We start from the raw sequence: 21,992 nt of genomic DNA, 5'->3' as shown, positions 1-21,992 counted from the left end.
TGACGTCAAAAACACAAATGCACTCAAGCTTTCATGATTTTCTTTACTGATACACTCAGCAGGAACAGTTGCACAAAGCCAGCAGATAAGTGAAATGGGAGCCAATTTTAGACGGGATGTTAGTGGCTCTAGTGGTAAAGGAAAGCATGCTCCCAGGCAGTGTTACCATCAGCTGATTCCAAGCAACCTTGATAAAGCCTTAAGGTCCTGCTGGACTTTGCATGAGGAGAGATTCTAATCTAACCAGGTTTACCACATGTTGGCTAGATACTTATCTAAGAAAATGTAAGGGATGGTAATTTTCTTGTCCACACCAAAAAAACCTGCATCTTCAGCAGCAGAAGTGACATAAACACATTACACCAGTAATGGAGTAATATTGTATCAGCCAGACCCTGGTTTCCAACTCAGATGAAAGGTCCGATTTTTCAAGACTTCGTGACCTTTGATCTTGTGACAGCATGAGTAGAAACACTGTGAAAAGCCACTTACTGCAAAAAGTATTCCAGTTAAGTTTTACATTGATATTTTGAGCAATTTATCTTTCAATGCTCCTTCATTACTTTTTCTAGCACACAGATACTTGGGAAATTTGGATGTCAGCCAAGGAAATTTCTGCTCAAGAGGATCAGAATCACTTGAAACACAACCATGCTGGAATTTAAAACATCTAGTTTATTCAGTGAAGACTTCATCATGACAAGGAGAATCCCTGCTCCTCTTTTCCTAATTCTAGAGAGACAATAATCCTCAAGAATTAATCCATGTTCTGTTCAAAAAATCCAAACTGGAGATGTCTTAGGAATGTCCTATAACCACATGAGTGCAGTCATGGCTTATCTTTTACCCCATAAAATGCAGATTCAGTCGATGTTCAAGATCCACCCAAGCCCTTAACACAAAATTCATAGAAGATCTCACTTAAATAGACATAAACCGTTCCACTTTGTCAGCTTTATCAAGTAGAAAAACACTTTGAAATTATGCATGTAGATGTAAAACAAAAGTTTCCAACACTGGTATGTAATAAATGGATAAAAGGTCCAGCCTTGTTTCTTTTCAGATTCAGATAAGCAAAAGAGGGTTAAAGTGGGGTGCAGATTCCTCGTCTCTAGTCAAAAAAGCACATGAGAGTTAAAGAGTGCACCCAAAAATAACATCTGAACTTTACAGGCAGGCTTATTTTGAAAGCTCAGAGGCCATTAAGACTACTAGGATCCAAGATGAAGATTGCTTGTTGGTTCAAGGAGCTCTGACTGGCACACTGTGAGACAAAACAATAAAAATGTTTTCTGTATTATTCTCTGGGCTTTGTGCCTGTTGGCCTGCAGAGTCACTTGAACAGCCCCAAGCTGATGGATCTCAGGAGGCCAGTGGCAGCAGCTGGCCGACAGCCACTCCTGGCTGGGAGAGCAGGGACTGTGCCCATCATATCCACAGTTGCGCCCAGCTCCCTCCTACCTATGCTGGGACAGAGATCATTGCTCAAAATAATGAAAACCTGAAGGGGGAGAAGAGAGGAAGGGAATGGAGAGCCTGTTCATATTTTCTGATAATAAAATTGCTAACTTTCAACAGTCTTAACCTGGAAAATCCTTTTGTAAACAGCAAGACATGGTACAAGACAGAAGATTCCAGGCTCCTTTTGGGGCTTCCCACTTTCTTTTCCTGCCACCTCTCTCAGGACAGGATTAGTCCTTTAGAAGCAGCTGTCTAGTTTAAATTTCAAAGCCAGGGCTTGTTATCATAACACCAACATGCTGATGTCTCTTTGTTATCCTCCTCCTAGATGAATGAATGAGCTTTTATGAGAAAGATGGCAGGTGACATTTCCCTGGGGCAAACGTCCCAGTGTGCTTCCAGTTTCACAGAGCAGGAGTGAGGCCTACCAAGTGCTGGCAGCTGGGTATAGAGACTACCACATTCAACACTGCTGCGAGCTGAGGCACTTTGGACAAACTGCTTACAGCCACAGAGAATATCAATTCCATTCCAACTCCTTCCTTCCACAGAGGTGTAGTTTTCAGACAGAAATTAAAATCCAGTGAGTGAACATACACCACACATTTTGTGTGAGGTAATAAGACATCTATCTGCATGTGTTCTTGGTGGAAAGAGAGCATACAATCTGCACCCAAAAACTGGTGTGGTTATTTACAGTAGCTGACATCTGCCCTCTAACTAAATATACCTTACTTATATGTCCCTACATAAAGAAGTGAGTGCCAGGTGGGTGATTAAGAGGCTTAAAGTGAAAAGAAAAATCTGACTTTAATTTAATAGGAGCTTCAAATAAAAATAAGAGGTGTCTGAAGTTGACCTGTGTGATTATTCTTCTCTCCCCTCTGACCAAAACAGCTCTGAAAAGTAGGCCACAGCGAAAAGAGGCTACAGTTTCAAAAGGTGAATGCCTTAAGCTATGTATATACAGCTATTTTCATGCACTTTTAACTGGGTGGCCTGATTTTGAGAAGCTCCAAGTATGCACTACTCCAACAATGTACATGCTCCATAACGTCTAAAAACCCAGACCTGACTACCTATCTGCTTTGGTGCTGAATTGTAGATGCAGTTTTCTATTCAACAACAGGTCCACACATTCTGTTAGAGCAATACCTCCACAGCTTGCTTGGCACAGAGACTTGCTATATGGGAATAGTGTTTGTATACCTGGAGAAGAGTTTCTGCCCAAACATGTGGCATCTTGACATGCAGATGAATGTCAGAATGCACAGGGGTGACACTCCATGGCCAAAATCATGCAGCAAGCAGAAAACCCCAGGCCCCAAATCAAATGCCTTACTCATTTCACCATACTGAGCTTGCCTCCTAGTAACCAAAGATACATGAAGCTGTGAGAGGAGTATTTCTAAGACAAACAGAATCTGATAAAAAGAAATCCAGGGGATAGAGAAAGGTGCTGTGATCTGTTCTGTAATATCCCCCAAAAAGAGAAAGAAGCACAGACAGCAGCAGCTGCATCTTATATAATAGTAAACAATCAAATGTAAATAATTTTGGTTACGTGCCAGGATGAAAATATCAAAGCTAAAGGGGTGCATACTGTTTAGAGTATCCTGAGGAAATAGCTCCCATGCTTCAAAGACAACTGCTAGGAAGAGAGAAATTAAGGAGTTGCAGCTCAGCTCATGCAGGAGTTGTTTTTTTTCTAGGAGAGCCTCACAAAGACTATTGTCTGTACAAATTTGAGATTTCTAACTAAATTTAAGAACAACAAAATTTGAAAACAATGGAAGAAAAAGCCAGGAGCAAGTGGTTAAAGAAATTAACTTCAGGGTCTGGAAGTTCAAACGTTATCAGAGAAACCAGTAAGTCACTTGAGACAGAGAAGGAAGCTGAGCAGGAGATGGGAACACTAACTAGATAGCACACTGAGTGAATAGCATGTTCACTTCACTTTTCATTTAAGTTTCTTCAATTTGGATTATTACTTGTAAGATATGTAGGGAATTTCAAAAGCTTTCAATCTTTAAAAAAAAATACAATCTGAAAATCTTAGTGCCCAGTCACAGTGATCATCCATTACCATCTTAAGCATAATTTTAAGTTTCAGATTTTGAATTTCAAACCTGAAGGATCACAACTTTTCAAGACAGAATCAGAAAATGTCACTGTTTTCATTAGCTTACAGTTTAAAAAAGCTGACACAGTTCCAACCATACAATACCCTGTCAAAAATGAAATTTTTACTAAATAATGCTCCTAATCTTTCACCAAACATCACTGAAACTGATCAAGAGCACTTTTATGTACGAAGCAGTTCTTCAGATAAAGTAAACAAAGCAACACAACTGCTGAGAGAACAACTGTGACACCAAAAAAGTCTATTCAGTGATTCATTTCAACATGCAGCTATAGAGGACACCAGCTGGAATACAACCTTTATTTTTTCAAATCTTTTTTAAAAAATATTTAGAAGCATAGGTTGCAGAATAACTAGCTCTTTTAGAGCTTGCACTCAAAATAACAGAGACCAGGAAAAAGAGGAAGCAACAGCTCCAGACAGACTACTGATTTCCAAAACAGAATCCATTAAAATCAATGTTAAAATATCTCTTAAAAGCTCTTTTTTTCCCTCAGAAGAGAGTGCTACTTCCTTCCAAGGGAGGTATCACTGTCTATGCTGAATAAAGCCACAATCCCTGAAAATGACCTCAGCACTGCTAGGAGCATGCTAGCACACCAGGCTCAAGGTGCATTCTGGAGCAGGTTGCTCAGAGAAGTTATGCAGTCCCCATCTGTGGAACAACACAAAAACCCAACTGGACATGGACCTGAGGAACCTGCTTTAGAGATTCTGCTTTGAGCAGGGAGTTGACTGGATATTCTCAAGAAGCCTTTTCCAACTTCAGTGATTGGGCAAGTCTGTGAACCTTTTATTTCCAAAAGGAGTGAGGGGTTACTGTGTCAGACTAAGACATGGAAAGCCCTGGTTCGAGTCCATGCCTTCCCTCAGACCACTGGTACAACTCTGGCCGAGTTACCGCCTCTCCTCCGCCTCAGTTCCTTTAGCAGCCACAGACTGGTAGCAGAGACAAGGAGTGTCTCAGCCACAAAGTGTCTCAGCAACCATTCTCAGGAGGCTGGATCAAAGTACTTATCACTCAGACACTTGACTCCATAAAGAGCAAGATACAGGACTTTCAGAAAGCCTAACAGTGTCCACGCGCTCAAGTGTAGACACTTCAAATAGGGATTCCCTTTTCAGGAAGCATGGAGAGTTCTCTGTTAAAAGGACAGTAACTTGGACATCTAAAAAATAATCAGAGTTAAAATCAAACTGTTTATAGACCATGGGGCCCTACTGCTGCAGAATGCAGTCACTTCAACAAGAGCACGTGGTCACTCTCTCTTTAACCTAACTGGTGCAAATCTTTAGTTATACAGTTGTCATAAGGTCTACAGGGTTAAAATAAAGTGTAAACTGAGGATCACAAATAAAGACTATACTTCATTTATAGTTACTTAAAAACATAATTGAAATAGAGGCAATAATCATTGAAATTCAAAACTGATCTGTAAATAAAACCAAAATTTTCTTTTGAAAGACTTTGAATAGCGGAAGGCTTCTCCTTACAGATAAACTCAGCCCTCCCGAGTTAACAACACTCCTTCAGACGACACAATCCCTTGCACTGAACTTAACCCATCACATTAATTTTGTATCCTGTGATAAAAAAAGCCTCTCTAGTTACAGCTAAAGACTAGGATATTATTTTCTTTGTAGTTACTTCCATAATGAAATTCCAGAACAATAAAGATGTGGCTCCTAAGAGTTCATGCTATTCACAGATGTATTACTTCTTGTTTGGGTTTTCTAAGTGCTCATGGCCTTGGGATATGAGATGGTAGCTGCAACAGAGAAAACACAACTTAGCAGGTGAAAACAAGGAAGGGGCGAAAACCCACAGCACTGCCTAGAGTGGTATAACTTTTACTGCAGATCATCATGTGCAGGAATACAGAGGCTGATCTACTTGGGCCAGAACAAGAAGTTAGACAATTATTCATCTCTCATGAGATTTCCCTTGCTAAATACAGAGTTGGTTCAAGGTCTTGGTCATGATATTTCTGATTATGAGACAGAAATAAGACTGGGGAGGAAAGTGCTGGGGGGAGGGGTCAGAGGGTCAGGGGAAAAATGGTTACTAAACCATTTTAGTAGTTTAAAATGCAGCAGCCAGTGACAATAGCTTACTCCATTCCTTACTTCATTCCTCAACTTTATTAACAGCTTCTTTTTGAATTGTCAGTCTTACCTGAATACAAATTTCCTTCTTCCCCCTTAAGGACTTATTTCTTTCTCTCATCAGTTTGACCAAAGCAGGCTGAAATATGCGGAAGACAAACTATGTGCAAAAACTGCTCTCCCAAACATATTGTTCTCATAGGGATAACAATAGTACTGATAGCAATTTAAAAGAAAAAAGAACAAAACCAAACTCTACTGAATCTCTCTGCTGTTACAACAAAATCCCAATCACTCCCTCAGAGCACAAGTTTCTCTCAGCACCTTTCTCCCACTCACAAACAGCAAAAGCCCCTCCAAAACAAAATCATTCTAAACTAATTGAGGATTTTCTCCCTAAGAGATTCCAAAAGACAAGAGGGAATGTGAATTATTAATCTTATTTCTACAGAGGAATGGTATGAGTGGGGCCAGGCAGGTTATATACAAATAATACATCCATAAACCCACAACTATAAAAATACAAATTGCTGAGCTTCTTACCTGCCCACCAAGACAGTGATAATACAATCTCAATGGTATTTCCAATTACATCCCATTAGAATATAGTTCAGAAATGCAATTTCCCTCGATTACAGTCATCTAACATATGAAAGAGTTACTTTAGAGCTGTTCTACATTTAAATTCAAAAGCCAATAAATGTTTCAAGAACATGACAGCACCAGCAGAAGAAAGGGAATGAAAGACTAACTTAAACCAACAGCTGCAATGGTTAAAATGAGAAGGTAATAGAACTATTCAGGTTGAAAAGGCATGACTCCTAACATGGAATACAACTCAAATGATACCAATTAAGGGCAATAGTTTATGTCAGGTAACAAGCACCAGCACCAGACATGAATTTATGTTCCTCCTTGCAATTAGGTTGTGCAATAGGCTTCCTGCACTTCTCAAAGACCTTAACTCTATTTACACTTTAATTTCTTTTGATCCTTTCCAAAACAAATTTTTCTTCTTCTCTCTCAATTTCAGGCCTCAGGATTCTTACTACAAGCTGCTGAGTTTGCACAGTCATTTCAATTTACCAGCACACAACAAAAAGGCAATGTTTTCCAGAAGATTTCTGAGAGTGCTCACTGTGGTAAATATGCTCTCCATTAAATCCACATCGTATTTTTAATCAGATACAAGCCTCCTTCGTGTATATGGAAAAAGAAGAGCACAGGATTCCAGAGGGCAATCCTGTGACACAGGAATGCTTCAGTGTTTGTGCTCCCATGGAGAGACAATGCAAGGGGCACAAAACCACTACTTCAAACTCCACATCCAGCCTCCAGAGGGAAGCTGCTTTCTTCTCCAGTCACAGTAATAGCCTCCAGGGAACACAGATATTGGCCTACCTTGCATGTATGCCTCTATTCGCCGAATTAGCTCATAGGACTTGGATCGATCCAGAAGTGTACGAATAGCCGGGAGAGGGTCTAGGATAATGGTTTCTGGATGAGCATCAATGTACTCCTGCAAAACAATATACAGCGAAAAAACAGCATTAGGTTGGCTGAAGAGTGTAAAAAAATAATGAGAAGAGAAAATAATGGTGAAGAGAATATACAATGTTAAAAGTCCAGATTCTCTTCAAGGGGAGCCAAATGGACTTTGGAAATGCAGAAAGTCCCCAGACAGTTAAAACACTGACACTTGAAACAAACACAAACATGACAGCTAACTGGTTAAGATGGCAAATTCCTCCTCTAGACTCTATCAGTAGCAAAACCTGTGCTGCAACCATATTAGCTCACAAAGGAGCCAGTGGCAAAGTGCCATAGTAAGAACTGAGAGCAGGACTGAGAAAAGCTATTAGAATAAGAAAGATGGCATACAGCTATCTTGGGGTCAGCCTTGCATTCAATTACTGCATGTGAACACCACACTATCTGAACTAGGCTCAGAAATACATCTGCGTTCTTTTATGTTGTTTTTATTGCTGTCTTCTATCTGGGCTTAAGACAGTGTCAAGGGCTGAACGATAAGGGCTGAAATTTTTTTTGGCAGAGCTGAAGAGATTGCTGCTTCACTGTAATCTTCATTGCTTGCTACTTCTCTATGTTCATACTCTCCTTTTCTGACTACAAGAACAAAGTAAAGTTAATGACCTCACAGATCTTCATCTTGGGAACTCAATTCCCTCTTCACTGAGGTCATGAATGCACTACTGCATCTTGGCCAGGAACACAGACACAGCTGCCAGGTATCAGCCTTGCAAACCCAACAAAATTTCCTTCTGTTTCTTAGAAGCCAAATTCCTTCATCATTGCCCCAACCTGGCTCCATAAAGTCAGTGGGAAACATACATCCATCTTACTCTACTCAAAATTAGACAAATATATCCAAAGTTAGCATCTCTCTTTGTTTCACCCAACTTCCCAAAGCCATCCTAATGTTTCCATTTACTTCCTTAAATCCATTCATGCAAAAGCTCCTACAGTTAACAGGCTTCCATGACATTCTACTTCATTTAAATTGATTTTTTCAAAGAAGAAAACATACTACAAAAGATAATTCAGAGTATGATGAGATGGCCTCAGGAGATGCACTTTGCTGGAGAGAAAAGAATGGCATAAACTATTCCCAGAAAGTGATTTTGCTCCAGATACTACCTTGGAATGCAGACTTCTCCACCCCAGCACTGGGAAACTATTGCTTCCTGGTGACTACATAGTCTGAACTGATGGCTGCTGAAAGGAGATTATTCATTTGAGGCTAAGAGGATTTAGCATTGGGGTCTAATGAACCTACTGCATCACCCACAAGACACAAGCAGCTCTCCTTCACAGGGCATGAGGCACCCCTCAGCAGCAATATTTGGGTCTGACATACTTAGTAATCCCTGCAGAAGACAAAGAATGAATTCCCCAAAGATATGTTCAACCTTGCTGCTACATGGGAAATGTAAGGGACAGCCTTTTGCATAGCTGGTCATCAAGACTGTCAGACCTAGCTGCTGTCTCACCCTTGCAGTACAGCCTGGATAAAAAGCCTCATCAGCTCAGTGGAGCAGAAACTGGATTCATTTCCAGCCACTAAACCCCAGAACATAGTTTTCATGAGTCTTCTGCCCCAAGTACTTCCAGAGTCTAAAGAAGAGCAATCAGCTTTCAAATACAGATGAGATTTTATTATTTTTAGAGCTAGAGTATCTTACTACCTAATCCCTCTTAAACATCCGCACATGTCTATGCATACATACCCTTTTATGCAGCACCTAAAACACATCCTGTGGAGCTAGCATGATCCAGTGATTAGGGCATTAGCTTGAACTTGCTGATAATCAAACTGTACTTGAGTGTCTCAATGTCTCCAGAGTGTAGCAAGACAGCTTTGCCTCCATCTGTGCCTCCATTTAAAAGACATTGAGTTACCACGCTGTGTGTCTTTCCCAGCACACTGAGACGATGAGCTCCTTACCGACAGCCCATACCCTGATGGGGCAGGAGGCAAGCACAGCACCTAGACTGAACATGTCACAGCTCTGAAAGGTGGCCTCAGCAGAGATCTGACAGCCAAGCACTTCTGATGCGTGTACAAGTTCTTCCTTTTACACTGTGGTGACCACCAGTCTGTCTCGACCAGTCTCTGGTTCCACCTCGACTTCAAGCTCTCTGGATTTCCATCCTGGCCCACACCCTACTCTGTATATATTGATCCTTCCCCTCACACATTCATTCCTCCTGCCTATGGACTCCATTGCCTTTACTGCCCTCCAAGATGGAATGATTCTTCTGTCTCTTAGCTCCTTGTGTACCTTCCTGAATTTCCCTGATGATCACACCTCAGCCTTGAGAACTATCCTTGCTTCCCTGGGACTCATGTGTTCTACTTGTTAATTTGGCTCATGTTACTTTAAATATTTCCAGAGGGAGTCTAGCTTTTTTGTGCTTTCTGTAAGGGAACCTCACAGTGCTTTATTTCTAATGGTAATAGGCCTAAACCGTATTTAAAAATCATTCAAGCACTAAGCTTGACACAGTATAACAAAGTTTAACAGGAATAAGGAATGATCTCAAGGCCATTCTACACCAATCAACATGTCAAGAGAAATGAGCATCTAAGCTGTCTTTCCAGTGACTTATTTCTCCTCCTGTTGCCTTAAGGAGCCTCCAAAAAGCTCTGTAAGGCAAACTTGAAATAGCTGATGAAGATGAGGGAGGTGGGAACTGTTTTCCAAAAGCCATTTAGAGTCTGGAAAACTTTAACAAATTACTCTAATGTCAAGAAGAACTGCACTGAACACAAGACAACAGCCCCTTCAAACACACAACAAAGGTTTCTGAGCTTTGAGCAGAACAGCTTTCTTTAAAAAACAAGGAAATTTCGCAGCTTTAAATCTATGTCAGGTACTATTCTCCAACTCTTACCCATTTCCAGACCTAGGAACTTAGACAGCTAGAAAGCACAGGAATGGCAAAACCCAGAGCAGTGAAGATCTGTGTCATCTAAGGGGAGACCTCAAACTGGAAGTGCCTCCTAGAGCTCATCTAGGGACAGACCAGACATCTCTCCTTTTAATTGAATCCAGAAACAGCCTCTTTTCAAAGAGACTCTCAGTGCAGAACAAGATCAGTGTATTTGTATGTATCCTTTCTGTTTGAACACAGCTAGAGACTAATTGCTGAAGCTGTGTAGGGGCTTCCAGCTTCCCCTTAGGCCTTTAGACTGCCAGCACTTTCTCAGTCTCCCACTCCACTCACCAGTACATCACCAACACATGCAAAAGAAAGTTTCAATACCTGTGCACAGAAAACTACTTTAAAGAAGTAATTAAAAGACCTGAACTTCTCACCAATTGTCTACAACAGGAAATTACAAGAAGAAAAGTCAATTTTGTTCATTTTACAGGAACAATTATGGTAGCTGATGTGAAACCTTTCATAAACTTTGATTCTTTATTAGCAGCTGCTGCACACTCAGACATCATGAACTACAAACATACTCAGTTTTCAAAGTCATATACTTTGTATAGAAGGCAGGAACTTTGGTTTTCTTTCTTACCAAGAAGGCAGAACTGTAGCACCACTAAGTGACCTGTGAAGATCACTTAAGAGACTGGAAAACTCTTGATGTAGCCCAAGTAACAGCACTCTTCCCAAAACATAGAGTGGCTCCACTACAACAAATACAGATCTGCATAAACATGTAGGGTTTCTGCCTAATTATTGTGAAAGCAGATGAGCTACTATAGACATGAACTTGAAATGAAGCAGTTGAAGAAGGAAAAGAAACCAAGAGAAGTTGAAGAAGGAAAAGAAACCAAGAAACTGAAGCCAAGAGAATACAGCAATACTCTCTTCAGTACAGTACTACCTTTCAACTTTGAAGTTTCAAGTCTTTTCTCATCCTTCCTGCAAAACAACTCTGCTCTCTACTTTGGTGGATTTACTGAAGACTGATATCCAACAGCAGATTCCAACCACCCAGACAACAACATGGAAATATTTAGACTTTCCAACAATAGATTCAACGGGCTCTGTCCTTGGGCTGCAGTTCAACTTGACCCAGACAACATCTATATCTTCCTCTTTCTAATCTTTGACATAATAAAAGCAAACAAGAACAAACAAGGAATTTTAGCATACCCTCCATTGTTTGTATTCCAGCTCTGGTGTTAAGTCATGTTTTGTACTAGCCCCATTACTGCCAGAAGGCCAGTGATGAAACTTGAAATCAGGAAGAGACCAAAAATTTCATGTTCCCTATTAAATACCTCTGGATAGTACCCAGGAATTAAAAAAAAATACTTTCCTTGAGAAGCCTGTATATAGATGAGAATAGAGTTGCATGTCATTTTACCCTAAAAGGTAGCTAATGATTTACTTTTTATATTTTAACAGAAAGTTGATACAGTATCTACTGCAAATAATAGGTCATCAGATGATAAGATAATCACTCTATAAGTAATAAAACTTATATATTGTCTTGTTTAATATTAAACAAAGTTCCATAAAAAATATTCCAAAAGAAAACAAGGAAGCAAAAGAAACAATAATGCCATTTGGATTTGTGTTTTCCCACATACAGAAACATGACAATGACTGCTTGTAAAAACATGTCAACATTTTCCAAGGGAGAAAGAAATGTAAACAAAAGCTTGTCTGAAGTGTTTGCATCAGATTTAGATTTAAAAGCTCCTTTTTGTTGTCTTAGGCTATGATGGTCCCTTTTCATGGACACCTCCTTCCAAAAGGAAAGGTGAAGGCATATTGGGTCTTCAATAAACACTCATCTCAAAATTGTTTGTCTCTAAATCTGAATGAGATTTCTGCAGTGGTTCGGAGGAATGAGGGGTGTAGCAAGGGGAAGGGGGAACTCATCTTCTCTGTTACATTTCTATTCTCTGTGTATCTCAAAGAAACTTTCCGAGAATTCAGCTGCCCTGTGTAGCCTTCAGATGTCCTTTGCTCCTTCATCTTGCAAATCCTATCCACAAGAAGCTATCCTAACCCCTAGCACTTGAATGACAAATTTTTAGTTATGAGGCTCTTCTAATAATTTTAGACATCATTATTTTTCAAATGTATAAAACATAGGTATTGGCCTGTGAATTCAGGTGTAAATAGACTATTTCAAATTTGTATTAACCTGTCCCTCCAATTAGAAAATAATTACTATGACATACAAGTTTCCTTTGGTTTTTTGCTTGCCTCTTCTCAGCTGAGAAGTCCCCTACCTCCTTCCCTTCCAAACTATCTCCCTTATTTTCCTTTCTCTTAGTCCCAAACCCTTCTAAAAAAGCTTCTCAATCAAGATTAGAAGAGTCCATCCACAACTCCAGAGTGGGAGAGTGAAGAATTGAAGGGCAGGAGGGGAGGAAACATTTTAAATTTTCATCAACCTGATAGCAAAACACTAGGCATAAAAACTGTGTCTGATCTGGCTTTTTAAGTAGGCCAATGCAAAGAGAACCCACTCAGAAAAAGTTTGAAAGACAAATTAATAACCCTATTGATTTTCCATGACTCGAGCCATCATTTTGAATGCAATATGAAGTTGCAATGAATGAAGCTACTCAAGGCCCTGTATGGCTATGACAGGGAGCTGCTCAGAGAGCATTTTGCTCTAATGAGAGCATAACAAAGATTCCCCGAAGTCTTACATAGCCAAAACATACTCCGTTTTCAAAGCCATATACATTGTCTAGAAGGCAGGAACTGAGGTAATTGATTTTCTTCCATACCAAGAAGGCAGGAACTGTAGCACCAGCAAGTGAAAGGCACCCCGGGGACTCTGCCTCTTCACCTGACTTCCCTGCATGTACCTCTGGTCAAGGAGGAACCACCGAGAACTATAACCAATTTTCAGCTAACTAAATACCTGTGTTCAGTCAGCTTAGCCCTGTGTTACAGTGGGCAGGGAGGGAGACTGACTGTCATCTCTACAAATAATCATCATCCCCCAAAATAAGGATTTAAGTGTCCTAAAAAGCAAGTAATAGTATTTCTCCACTTTTCATCTCACATACTACACTAGGTGCTGCATGCAATCTTTGTTTTGGCTTTGGATGAGATCACCAGGCACTCATCACTGATTTTCAGTGCAGTGGAGAACAGTTGCACCCACCAATATTCTCCTGAGAAACTGCAGTCCATACCACATCCAACTAGCACAAAGACCCCAGAAACCTCAGCCCTAATGGTCTTCTGGAGCTAAAAATGCCACTGTCAACAGGCAACTCCTCCACATAATTTTCATTCTTCTGTATTTTTTTTTTTCCAAGGCAATTGAAAACAGTCAGAAAATGGCATGCCAAGAGGCTTCCTGTTCTATTAGCACTCTCTGCCAGACCCTACAAGGGCTCATCACAGACTCCAGAGAGCAGGGACATGGAGTCATGTAAACATGAAGCCAGTTTCCTCTTTAGCTCTTTGCAGATTAGATGGTCAAGGCCTCTATAACATAGATCTGAAAAAAAATTCATTCTTAAAAAGGTCATAAATGTAGTCTGGCAGATCATTCCTCCCCCTGTGGTCAAGGATCCCGTGCTGTCCGCTTCCTGGAAGACTGCTTTATGGAGCCAACAGTAAGACTGCTGCCAGGTATCATCTTGCTGTCACATTTATATTCAATAGCAGGAAAAAAAGCATAATGAATTTTGCACTGTTTGGTCTGGTTAAGATCATCAGAACTTTTTCAGTCAACTTAATCAACAATAAGGGAACGACACTAATTCCACTTGGGTGTAAGTGCCAGAAATACCACAGTGCTTATATAACACTTCACTCTACAAACAGCTTTCTTGCACAGGGACATTGTTCATTTTCTAGGTTGCCCATTAATTTTTAAGAAACCAAAACAACAACCCTATACCACACACTTTATACGAAAGTTTTCTTACTATTTCTTTTTTTTATGGAATATGCTTCTCTTAATTGCTAATGATTTTCAATATCATTAGAACAGAGACAGGCAGCAATTTGCAGATAGTTTCTGCCCTGGAGATGAAACTACATGAGAGTATACTCTAAAAACACATTTTGGCATGTAATTCAAAACAGAAAGGCCTGTGCTATGCACCACTGGGTACTGGTTATGTTTTACTACTGTGGGAGTTTCCTGCATGCCAGTGATGTGGCACAACTCAGTCTCCTGCAGAAGCAAAAGCTTAAGGAAGGATATAATTCAGAGGGAAGGGTCCTCACAGGGACCCTACCCTCTATCTCATCCTCTATCTTCCAAAAAAAAAAGATTTTTAAGTGGGAGAGAATCTTTGAAGACACTTCCTGGGGAAAACAGTTCTCTGTACCGCTACATCCTGCATATTTCTGACCTTCAAAGTAAACTTGAAGGAAAAAAAGTAATATAACAGGATTTTCAGCACTAGAGGACAGAGTCACTCACAGTAATCTTGACGTTGCAGAAATTAGCATTCCGGGAACTGGGAAGACTAGACAGAGCTGGGCCAAACTAATTCAGTGGCTTCTGTCATGGAGGGAATCACGTAAAGTGATCTGCAAACAACCATTCCTCTTTGTGAGCACCACTAATACTCTTGAAATGACATAAGAACATTTGGTGGGAAACCAGTTCTAACTAACCATACTGATACAAAACAAAACAAAACCTTCCCAAGGTGCAAGTCCATTTTAAACTGACAAAACCACTTTTGCTAGGCTATCAGCAGCAAGTCAGCAGTATGCCAGACAGCTCTTTTCATCAAATCCCTACAAACTGCACAGTAATCAGACTGAATTTGCTGCACCAAAATCATCCCCCTGCTTGAAATGCAGAAAGAACTACTTACCTGGAACCTGTGAACCAACTCCAGTGACTGGCTGTCATTCTGGTCTGCTTCAAGGATTACATCTGTCAGTTTATGTATGATCACATCCAAAGGGCCCTGATCTTCAATGGGTTTGGTGAGGTCAAGCTGAAGAAACCAGAGAGAAACGTTTTATTAACATATGGGGGATCCAAGCTCTTGTCCCTGCTACCATCCGAGGTGCTGCTGCCACACAAATGACATTTACTTTACACAGTGCCTTTGTTTTGTATGTTATCCAAATCCCTCAGAATTTACACATCACCAAATGTTAGAAAGCTTTACTCAGACACTTGTTTCTCAGTAATGTAGCTCTAATTCCATGAAAAACAGCAAAGTCGCCACCAGCAAGTACCCTCTATCCAAACATCTCCCTGTGCTTCTCCACCTAAACCAACATCTGGTTCTTCAGCTCAGTTTCCTGGTATGTTCACACAGCTTCCTGGTAAATTCATATACATGGAAAAGGAATCAGCTAACAGGATTAATGCCACTAATAAAAGGAAGGTCTGCTGTGCCCTTCGCCCACTGGATTGCACAAAACAGCACTCAGGACAGGAATAAAGGTAACACAAAAGCAAGTGACTCAGGATCTGTGGAAATTCATCTGCTACTGAGACAGCTATTTAGCTGGTAAGGAGGGGTGCAGCTTCCAATAGCAGACTTTGGCAGTTGGCCAGGTAGGAGACAAAGATTTGGGGTGAGATGTGCAGAAAGCCTGCTCCGGACAGCACAGGAAGGCATGCAAACAGTGTCAAGGTGTTAGAGGGCTTAGTCCCAGTACCAAAACAGGGTTCAAGAGCAGAGGAACCACCTGCACTGCAACAGGATTGAGGAATTCTCTCTTGATAAAATACCAATGCAAAGAAGCTTACTGGACCTCTATGAGATACCTGCAAAGATCCTAAGAGAGCTGGCCAGTATTACTGTGAGGACTTGGATTTATCAGGATATAAATCAAAACTATGGAGATTCTAACTAAATCAGGCAAAAAAAAAAAAAAATCTACCACAAGGGCAGTCTGGTTACAGAAGTGCCACAGAGGTGGTAGGATCTCCATTCATCAAGATTTTCAATACCTGACTGGGCAAAGCCCTAAGCAACTTAGCCTAAATTTAATGCCAAGTGTGCTTTGATGAAGATGATGTATTGCAGACCCCTAAGATGCTCACGGAACTTGATGATCCCATGAAGCTACTTACCAGATTTAACCTTAGTCCAGTGTAAGTGCCAGAGCTGGCTCATGCTGTAGCCAACACACCAGGCTGCTCACAGCACAAAAGCTGTAAGATTCAATTCACCCAGCTGTGAGACCTACTGCATCAAAGACAACTTAACCTTGTAAATGCCAAACCAGGAACATCTTTGAGAGGAAAGATGGGTGTGTGCTCACTAAAGTTAGCATCTGATTTTACCTGCATGATCCTTTCTATTGCTACTTTATTTTTTATTCAACTCTGGTGAAGAAGGGTGCCAGAGGCACAGGAAGGAGAGGAGTACTGGACTGCTGTTCATGCTGTTTTCTGCCTCATTAGCTTGAGTTTTGTTCTACTAAGGTTTCTCACCCTACAGAAATGGCACTGCTTTCAATTAGGAGTGAGTGCCTTAAAGAAGGTAAAGATATAAGACAGGATCAGACCAATAAAACGAAACCAGCACAGATCTATCAGCCTTATATTAATTTGCTAGTTGCTAATCCATCCAATCCACAGAGCTGAATTACTTTTCTTGGGTAGGCACTCTTATCTGGGCCAGGCTTCCCTGAGCAGAATAACTGAATGTACCTATGGCACAAAAGCAAATTGAAAGACTGCCAATTCCTCCCTCAGAGACCACCCTTGCTTGCCCATTACTATATGCTCCTACTAACAGTTATGGGTTGGGGCCCTTTGAATTCTTAAGCAGATTCCAATACAACTGGAAAACACTGTGTGTGTGTGTCTCTTCCAAGGAGACAAACAGAGGCACTGCTCACAGGTGGGCAGCCACTTCCTACAAGCCAGGAGGATAGACTTGGTGTGGATGCTCAGGGATGGCTGGCTAAGCTGTGGCCAGGTGAGGCAGTCCACAGAAGGTCTGACTGTCCTGACATATTTTCACTCTCACAAGTAGTGCAGCGCAAAGGCTAGGGGACCGCCTAAGTGTCTGCAAAACGAAGGCAAAATGAAGTGAATTGCACCTTGGCTAAAAACACGGAAAGAGATAATTAACTTCTTCAACCAAGTTCCAGAAAAATCAGTTAATATCCTTAAAAGAAATCTCAGATTACTATACTGCTGCTTCTGATTTTTTTCCATCTGCCTATCACATCTGGAAGGAAACAGCAAAACAAAGGGGCTATATAACTAGGTCAGAAAGCTCACAGTTGCCAAGGTACAAAATTCTGAATTAATCCATTTTCAGGACTTGCAGTTTGAAAAGCAGTTAAGAGCAAGTAAGCACTTGAGATTGGTTACCCCTCTATATTCTTCCTGAACTTTCAGCTCCATCTGCACAGAAACATTCATAAAACAAGAAAACAGTCCTCCCTTTCAGCCTTGACCCAAGAATAGAAATAAGCCTTCAAGGCAAATCTAGGAATTTCCAGCACAGTGTTTTCCACAAGCATAAGACATCTGGGCAAGATAACTTCTTCACAACAGTTGTGCCAGCTAAACACAACAGGTATATTTTGAGAACAAAACCAAATGCATGTACTTTGCACACTGGAAGGCATTGTAAAGGCTCCCCCCTAACACTATTTTGCTTCCTCCTCACCAGTAAAGCAATGTGAGAAATGACAGCATGATAAAGCAGCTTCTCTGGAAGGAAGTCTAGTGACCACTTCTGTTGCCTAAAAAAGGATAACAGGTACATTTCAACCACAAAAACCTTCAAAATTTGATCCAGTATTTTGTGGATTGGAGGATCAAACAATTTGCAAGAATAAGTTCTCTGTGTTTAGAGCCATGCTGTAGAAAGCAAATATTCCTGGGCTGTGTGGAATTTGGAAGAGATCCACCTTCCTTTTATGCACTAAGAAAAAAAAAGTAAAAGTAGAGAAAGAAAAAGATTTGAGAAGGTAAAAAGAAGCCTTTTCAAAGTGGAGTATTAGACCCAAAAAGAAGTCAGTGAAAGAAAAGTGCAAAATTTCTGACGGCCCTCTGCTGAGACAAACACTGATTCACTGTTTGTCTTCAGCTGGAATTTGAGCCCTCCTATTTCCCTTCCCTTTCAGCATCTCTTTCTCCAAATGATCTCTGCATTTGACATGGTCACCCAAAGGTTTGTTATTGCAAAGAACCTACACCATAGCAACAGAAGCGAGAGAAAAGATTTATCAGCACCAGCTTGAAAAACCAGAGCTATATCTATTGTGCCTTTTCTTCTCTGAGGTAGGCTTTAGCCTGCAGCCTACTCTGTTTGCCCTTCTTTATGTTAAAAAGCCAATCTCAACTAAGTATTGGTTTCATGGCATTGCCACTTATCACCAAAACCCAGCAAAACTCAGGTGCATGACATGGAAAACAGCACCAACACTGTACACAATAAATATACAAAGCATATATTTGACATGGACAGGTGCACTGTCTCTGGGTGAAAAACTGTCTGGATGGCCAGACCCAGAGAGTGGTGGTGAATGGAGTTAAATCCAGTGGGCAACTGGTCACACCTGGTGTTCACCAGGGATCAGTACTGGTGCCAGTGCTGTTCAGTGTCATTATCAATGATCTGGACAAGGACATCGAATGAACCCTCAGTCAGTTTGCAATTCAAACCAAGCTGGGCAGAGTGTTGATCTCCTGAAGGGCAGGAAGGCTCTGCAGGGGCATCTGGACAGGCTGGATCCATGGGCCAAGACTAACTGCATGAGGCCAGCAAAGGTCAGGTGTCAGGTGCTGCACCTGGGTCATTCACACCAACCCCACACAACATGACAGCCTGGGGGCAGGGTGGCTGGAAAGCTGCCTGGTGGAAAAGGACCTGGAGGTGCCATCTGACAGCAGCTGAACATGGGCCAGCTGTGCCCAGGTGGCCAAGAAGGCCAATGGAAACCTGGCCTGTGTCAGCAATAGTGTGGCCAGCAGGACCTGGGCAGGGATTGTCCCCCTGTACTCAGCACTGCTGAGGCCACACCTCGAATGCTGTGTTCAGTTCTGGGCTCCTCATGACAAAGTCATTGAGGTGTTGGAACACTTCCAGAGAAGGGCAATAGATCTGGGGAAGGCTCCAGAACATGGTTCTGATGAGGAGTGGCTGAGGGCGTGTTTAGCCTGGAGAAAGGAGGCTAAGGAGGGACCATATACCTCTCTACACCACCTGAAAGGAAGCTGTAACCAGGTGGGAGCTGGTCTCTTCTCCGAGGTAACAAGTAATAAGACATGGGGAAATGTCCTAAAATTGCACCGGGGAATATTTAGATTGGATATTTAGAAAAATTGCTTCACTGAAAGAAGTAGATCATTAGAAGAAGTTGCTCCAGGAAGTGGTGGAATCACCATCCCTGGAGGTGTTTAAAAGATGTGTAAATGTGGCACTTGGGGATCTGGTTAATTGGTGGACTTGGCAGTGGTGGGTTAACAACTGAACTTGATTTTAAGGGTATTTTCCAACCTAAATGTGGTTCTGTATGCCTTTCCTGGTCTTTCAAATCCATATATGGAAGAAACCAACCAGTAGATAAATGCTCTTATCATAGCTGGCAGCAGCCAGCCTGCCCACCTTTTAATAGAAGGATGGGCTGAAAGTTACAAAACGCTCCAAGCTTAGAAATGACAGGCTCTCCCACAGCCTTCCCAGAGAATCCACTGGAGAGCAAGTTACAGGCACACAGAGCTGTCTCTGCCCTCCTCTCCCCTTCCCTCTTCCTCTGTCCTCCAGAAACACACAGCCAGCACATTATCCAAATCATTATAGAGAAGGGCAAAAAATGTTTATTTCCATTAAGCACAATTTGTTTAAAGTTTTGGGGTTGTTTTTCTCCAGAACCCTGGCAATCCATCTGTATTGCAGGGACAGGGTGACTGCCTGGCAGAGTGCCATGGCTCTCCACTGGTCCCAACTGCAATCCCACACAAATGCATTTATGGAAGCTGTGTTTAAAAATAAAACTATGTCCAAGTGGAGAAAATCTGGATTTGTTCACTCAGGGGAAAAAAACCAAGCCAAACAACTACAAATGCTGGATTTAAGAAAAGGAAATATAATTTATAATACAGATTAAAAATAGTTGTGTATTTTTTGTTTTATTCAGTGTTTCCAGTCCATAGTATAATCAGCTGTATTTCAGAATCTGCCTGATTAGGATTTCTGACTTTGATTTTTTTTTTTAAAGCTCTTATTCCAAAATAGTTTTTGGAATAGCATTCACATGAAATGAAGTTTTAATACCAACCTGTTCTTTTATCTGAAGCAGAGAGTAATGTCCACTGCTATATCCCTGAGGATTGTTGAGTCTACATTTCTATTTATCTTCACTTTTCTCTTATTATATTTTCATTAAAAATAAGGACCCATACAGCTAATCTTCAAACATTTTGCTCCTGTTCTCCAACCCACTAACAAACTCCACTCACCAGGATGCTGCACTCAGTTCCTGCTATGTTTTCATTTGATGTGCTGCTAGGACAGGAGTGTTCTAGGATGTGCAGCCTTAGAACAGGAGTGCACATCCCTTCACAGCAGCCTGTCACGCTGCAGGTAGAAAATGTTCATGAAACTTTCAGCCAAAGGAGGTAAATGAAGGCAGAAGGTAAATCAGAAATGTAAGCCTTCTCAATAGGCAGGTAGCACCAAATCATCAGCCAATAACTCAAGTGCTAGAAAACTTAATAAAATGCCACAGAAGGGAAAGAATCAATTCAACTTTCTGGTAGGGACCTGTCAATACTCTGCTACACATTTCACCAGTCACAGTGGTAATCTAACCACTCTCCTCCCTGTGAACTAGACATACAACTTCAGCCTGATCTGATGTCTTTGCTCCTTACTTCCTGAGCCTGACTACTTCTGAATATACAGAATTTTCTACACAAATCTATTGTATTCTGCTATTCAAATACTCAACTAAGACTGTATTGGTCCCAAGACATGTGGTGTTTATTTCAATCTTAATTAAGCTTCTTAAACTCCACTGCATGAAAACCTTCAGAATTTTAGCCCTCATCTTCAACTCTTGGGGCTATTTTCTACCCTGTATTTTCTTCACATACATTTCTATCAAAAGGCTTGTAAAATAAAGTTTTTCAAATTCTTCTCTCAACCCCAACCCCAGGGTTCACCTGTGCTGTGCATCAATAATGAGCAAATCATAATGAAAAAAAGTCACACTCTCCAGATGACAAAGCCAAGTCTTCACAAAGCTGAACCCTGACAGCTGATCTTTTGGTGGACACTGTTCTCTCCCAAAAAGCTCAAAGAAAACATCTAAAAATATCTTAAGTGCTTTAGAGAGGGAATGGAAGCAGCAAAAACCAATACTATCAAGTTCACTGTTTCACCCTACTGTAAAAAGTAAACAGAAATAGAGATGCTTATTCTAATTACAGGTGAGAATGTGCTTGCTTTTGAAAGAAAGTAGGAAAATTTCCTTAAAGAAATCAGGAAAATAGTTGTGCATGTCCAGCCATACTTGCAATACCTACTTGTGCACAGCAACAGAACAGAATGGCACAGAAGCCTGACTGTTCTTGGGACAAACAAAGGGAAATCCATAAGAATAAAATCCCTCAGAATCAGTCCACTCCTGTCCTGTGCCTTCAGGGACTACACACTCAAAAAAGCAGCTGTCAGGTCTGTGCAGCACAAAACTGACACAAATGACTCCCTGCCAAAGCATGGAAGGTAAAAAAGTATATATATCACTACAGATTTCCTCACGAGGATAGACATTATGCTACCTGGCATTTTCAGTGGTGTACAGGCTCCTGTAGTTCCTAAAATACCCATGTATTGTACCTAAGTAAGTATTTGTATATTTAGGAGATTTT

At 41.0% G+C, this 21,992-nt stretch overlaps 1 protein-coding gene across 1 annotated transcript in view; it reads right to left on the bottom strand.

Annotated features, from left to right (window-relative positions):
• The window catches only part of ITPK1 (inositol-tetrakisphosphate 1-kinase), a 138,979-nt gene that overhangs the window by 55,853 nt on the left and 61,134 nt on the right, over positions 1–21,992 (bottom strand). Inside the window, exons 4-5 of the mRNA XM_021541319.2 lie at positions 15,007–15,132; positions 7,112–7,229 (exon numbers count right to left, since the gene is read on the bottom strand). Coding sequence (XP_021396994.1) covers positions 7,112–7,229; positions 15,007–15,132 — 244 coding nt within the window. The remainder of the gene's footprint in view (positions 1–7,111; positions 7,230–15,006; positions 15,133–21,992) is intronic.

This window comes from Lonchura striata, chromosome 6 (genome assembly GCF_046129695.1).
Source record: "Lonchura striata isolate bLonStr1 chromosome 6, bLonStr1.mat, whole genome shotgun sequence".
Lineage (NCBI taxonomy): Eukaryota > Metazoa > Chordata > Aves > Passeriformes > Estrildidae > Lonchura > Lonchura striata.
The sequence above is the reverse complement of the archived record's forward strand: the minus strand, read 5'-3'. Positions and strand labels throughout refer to the sequence as shown.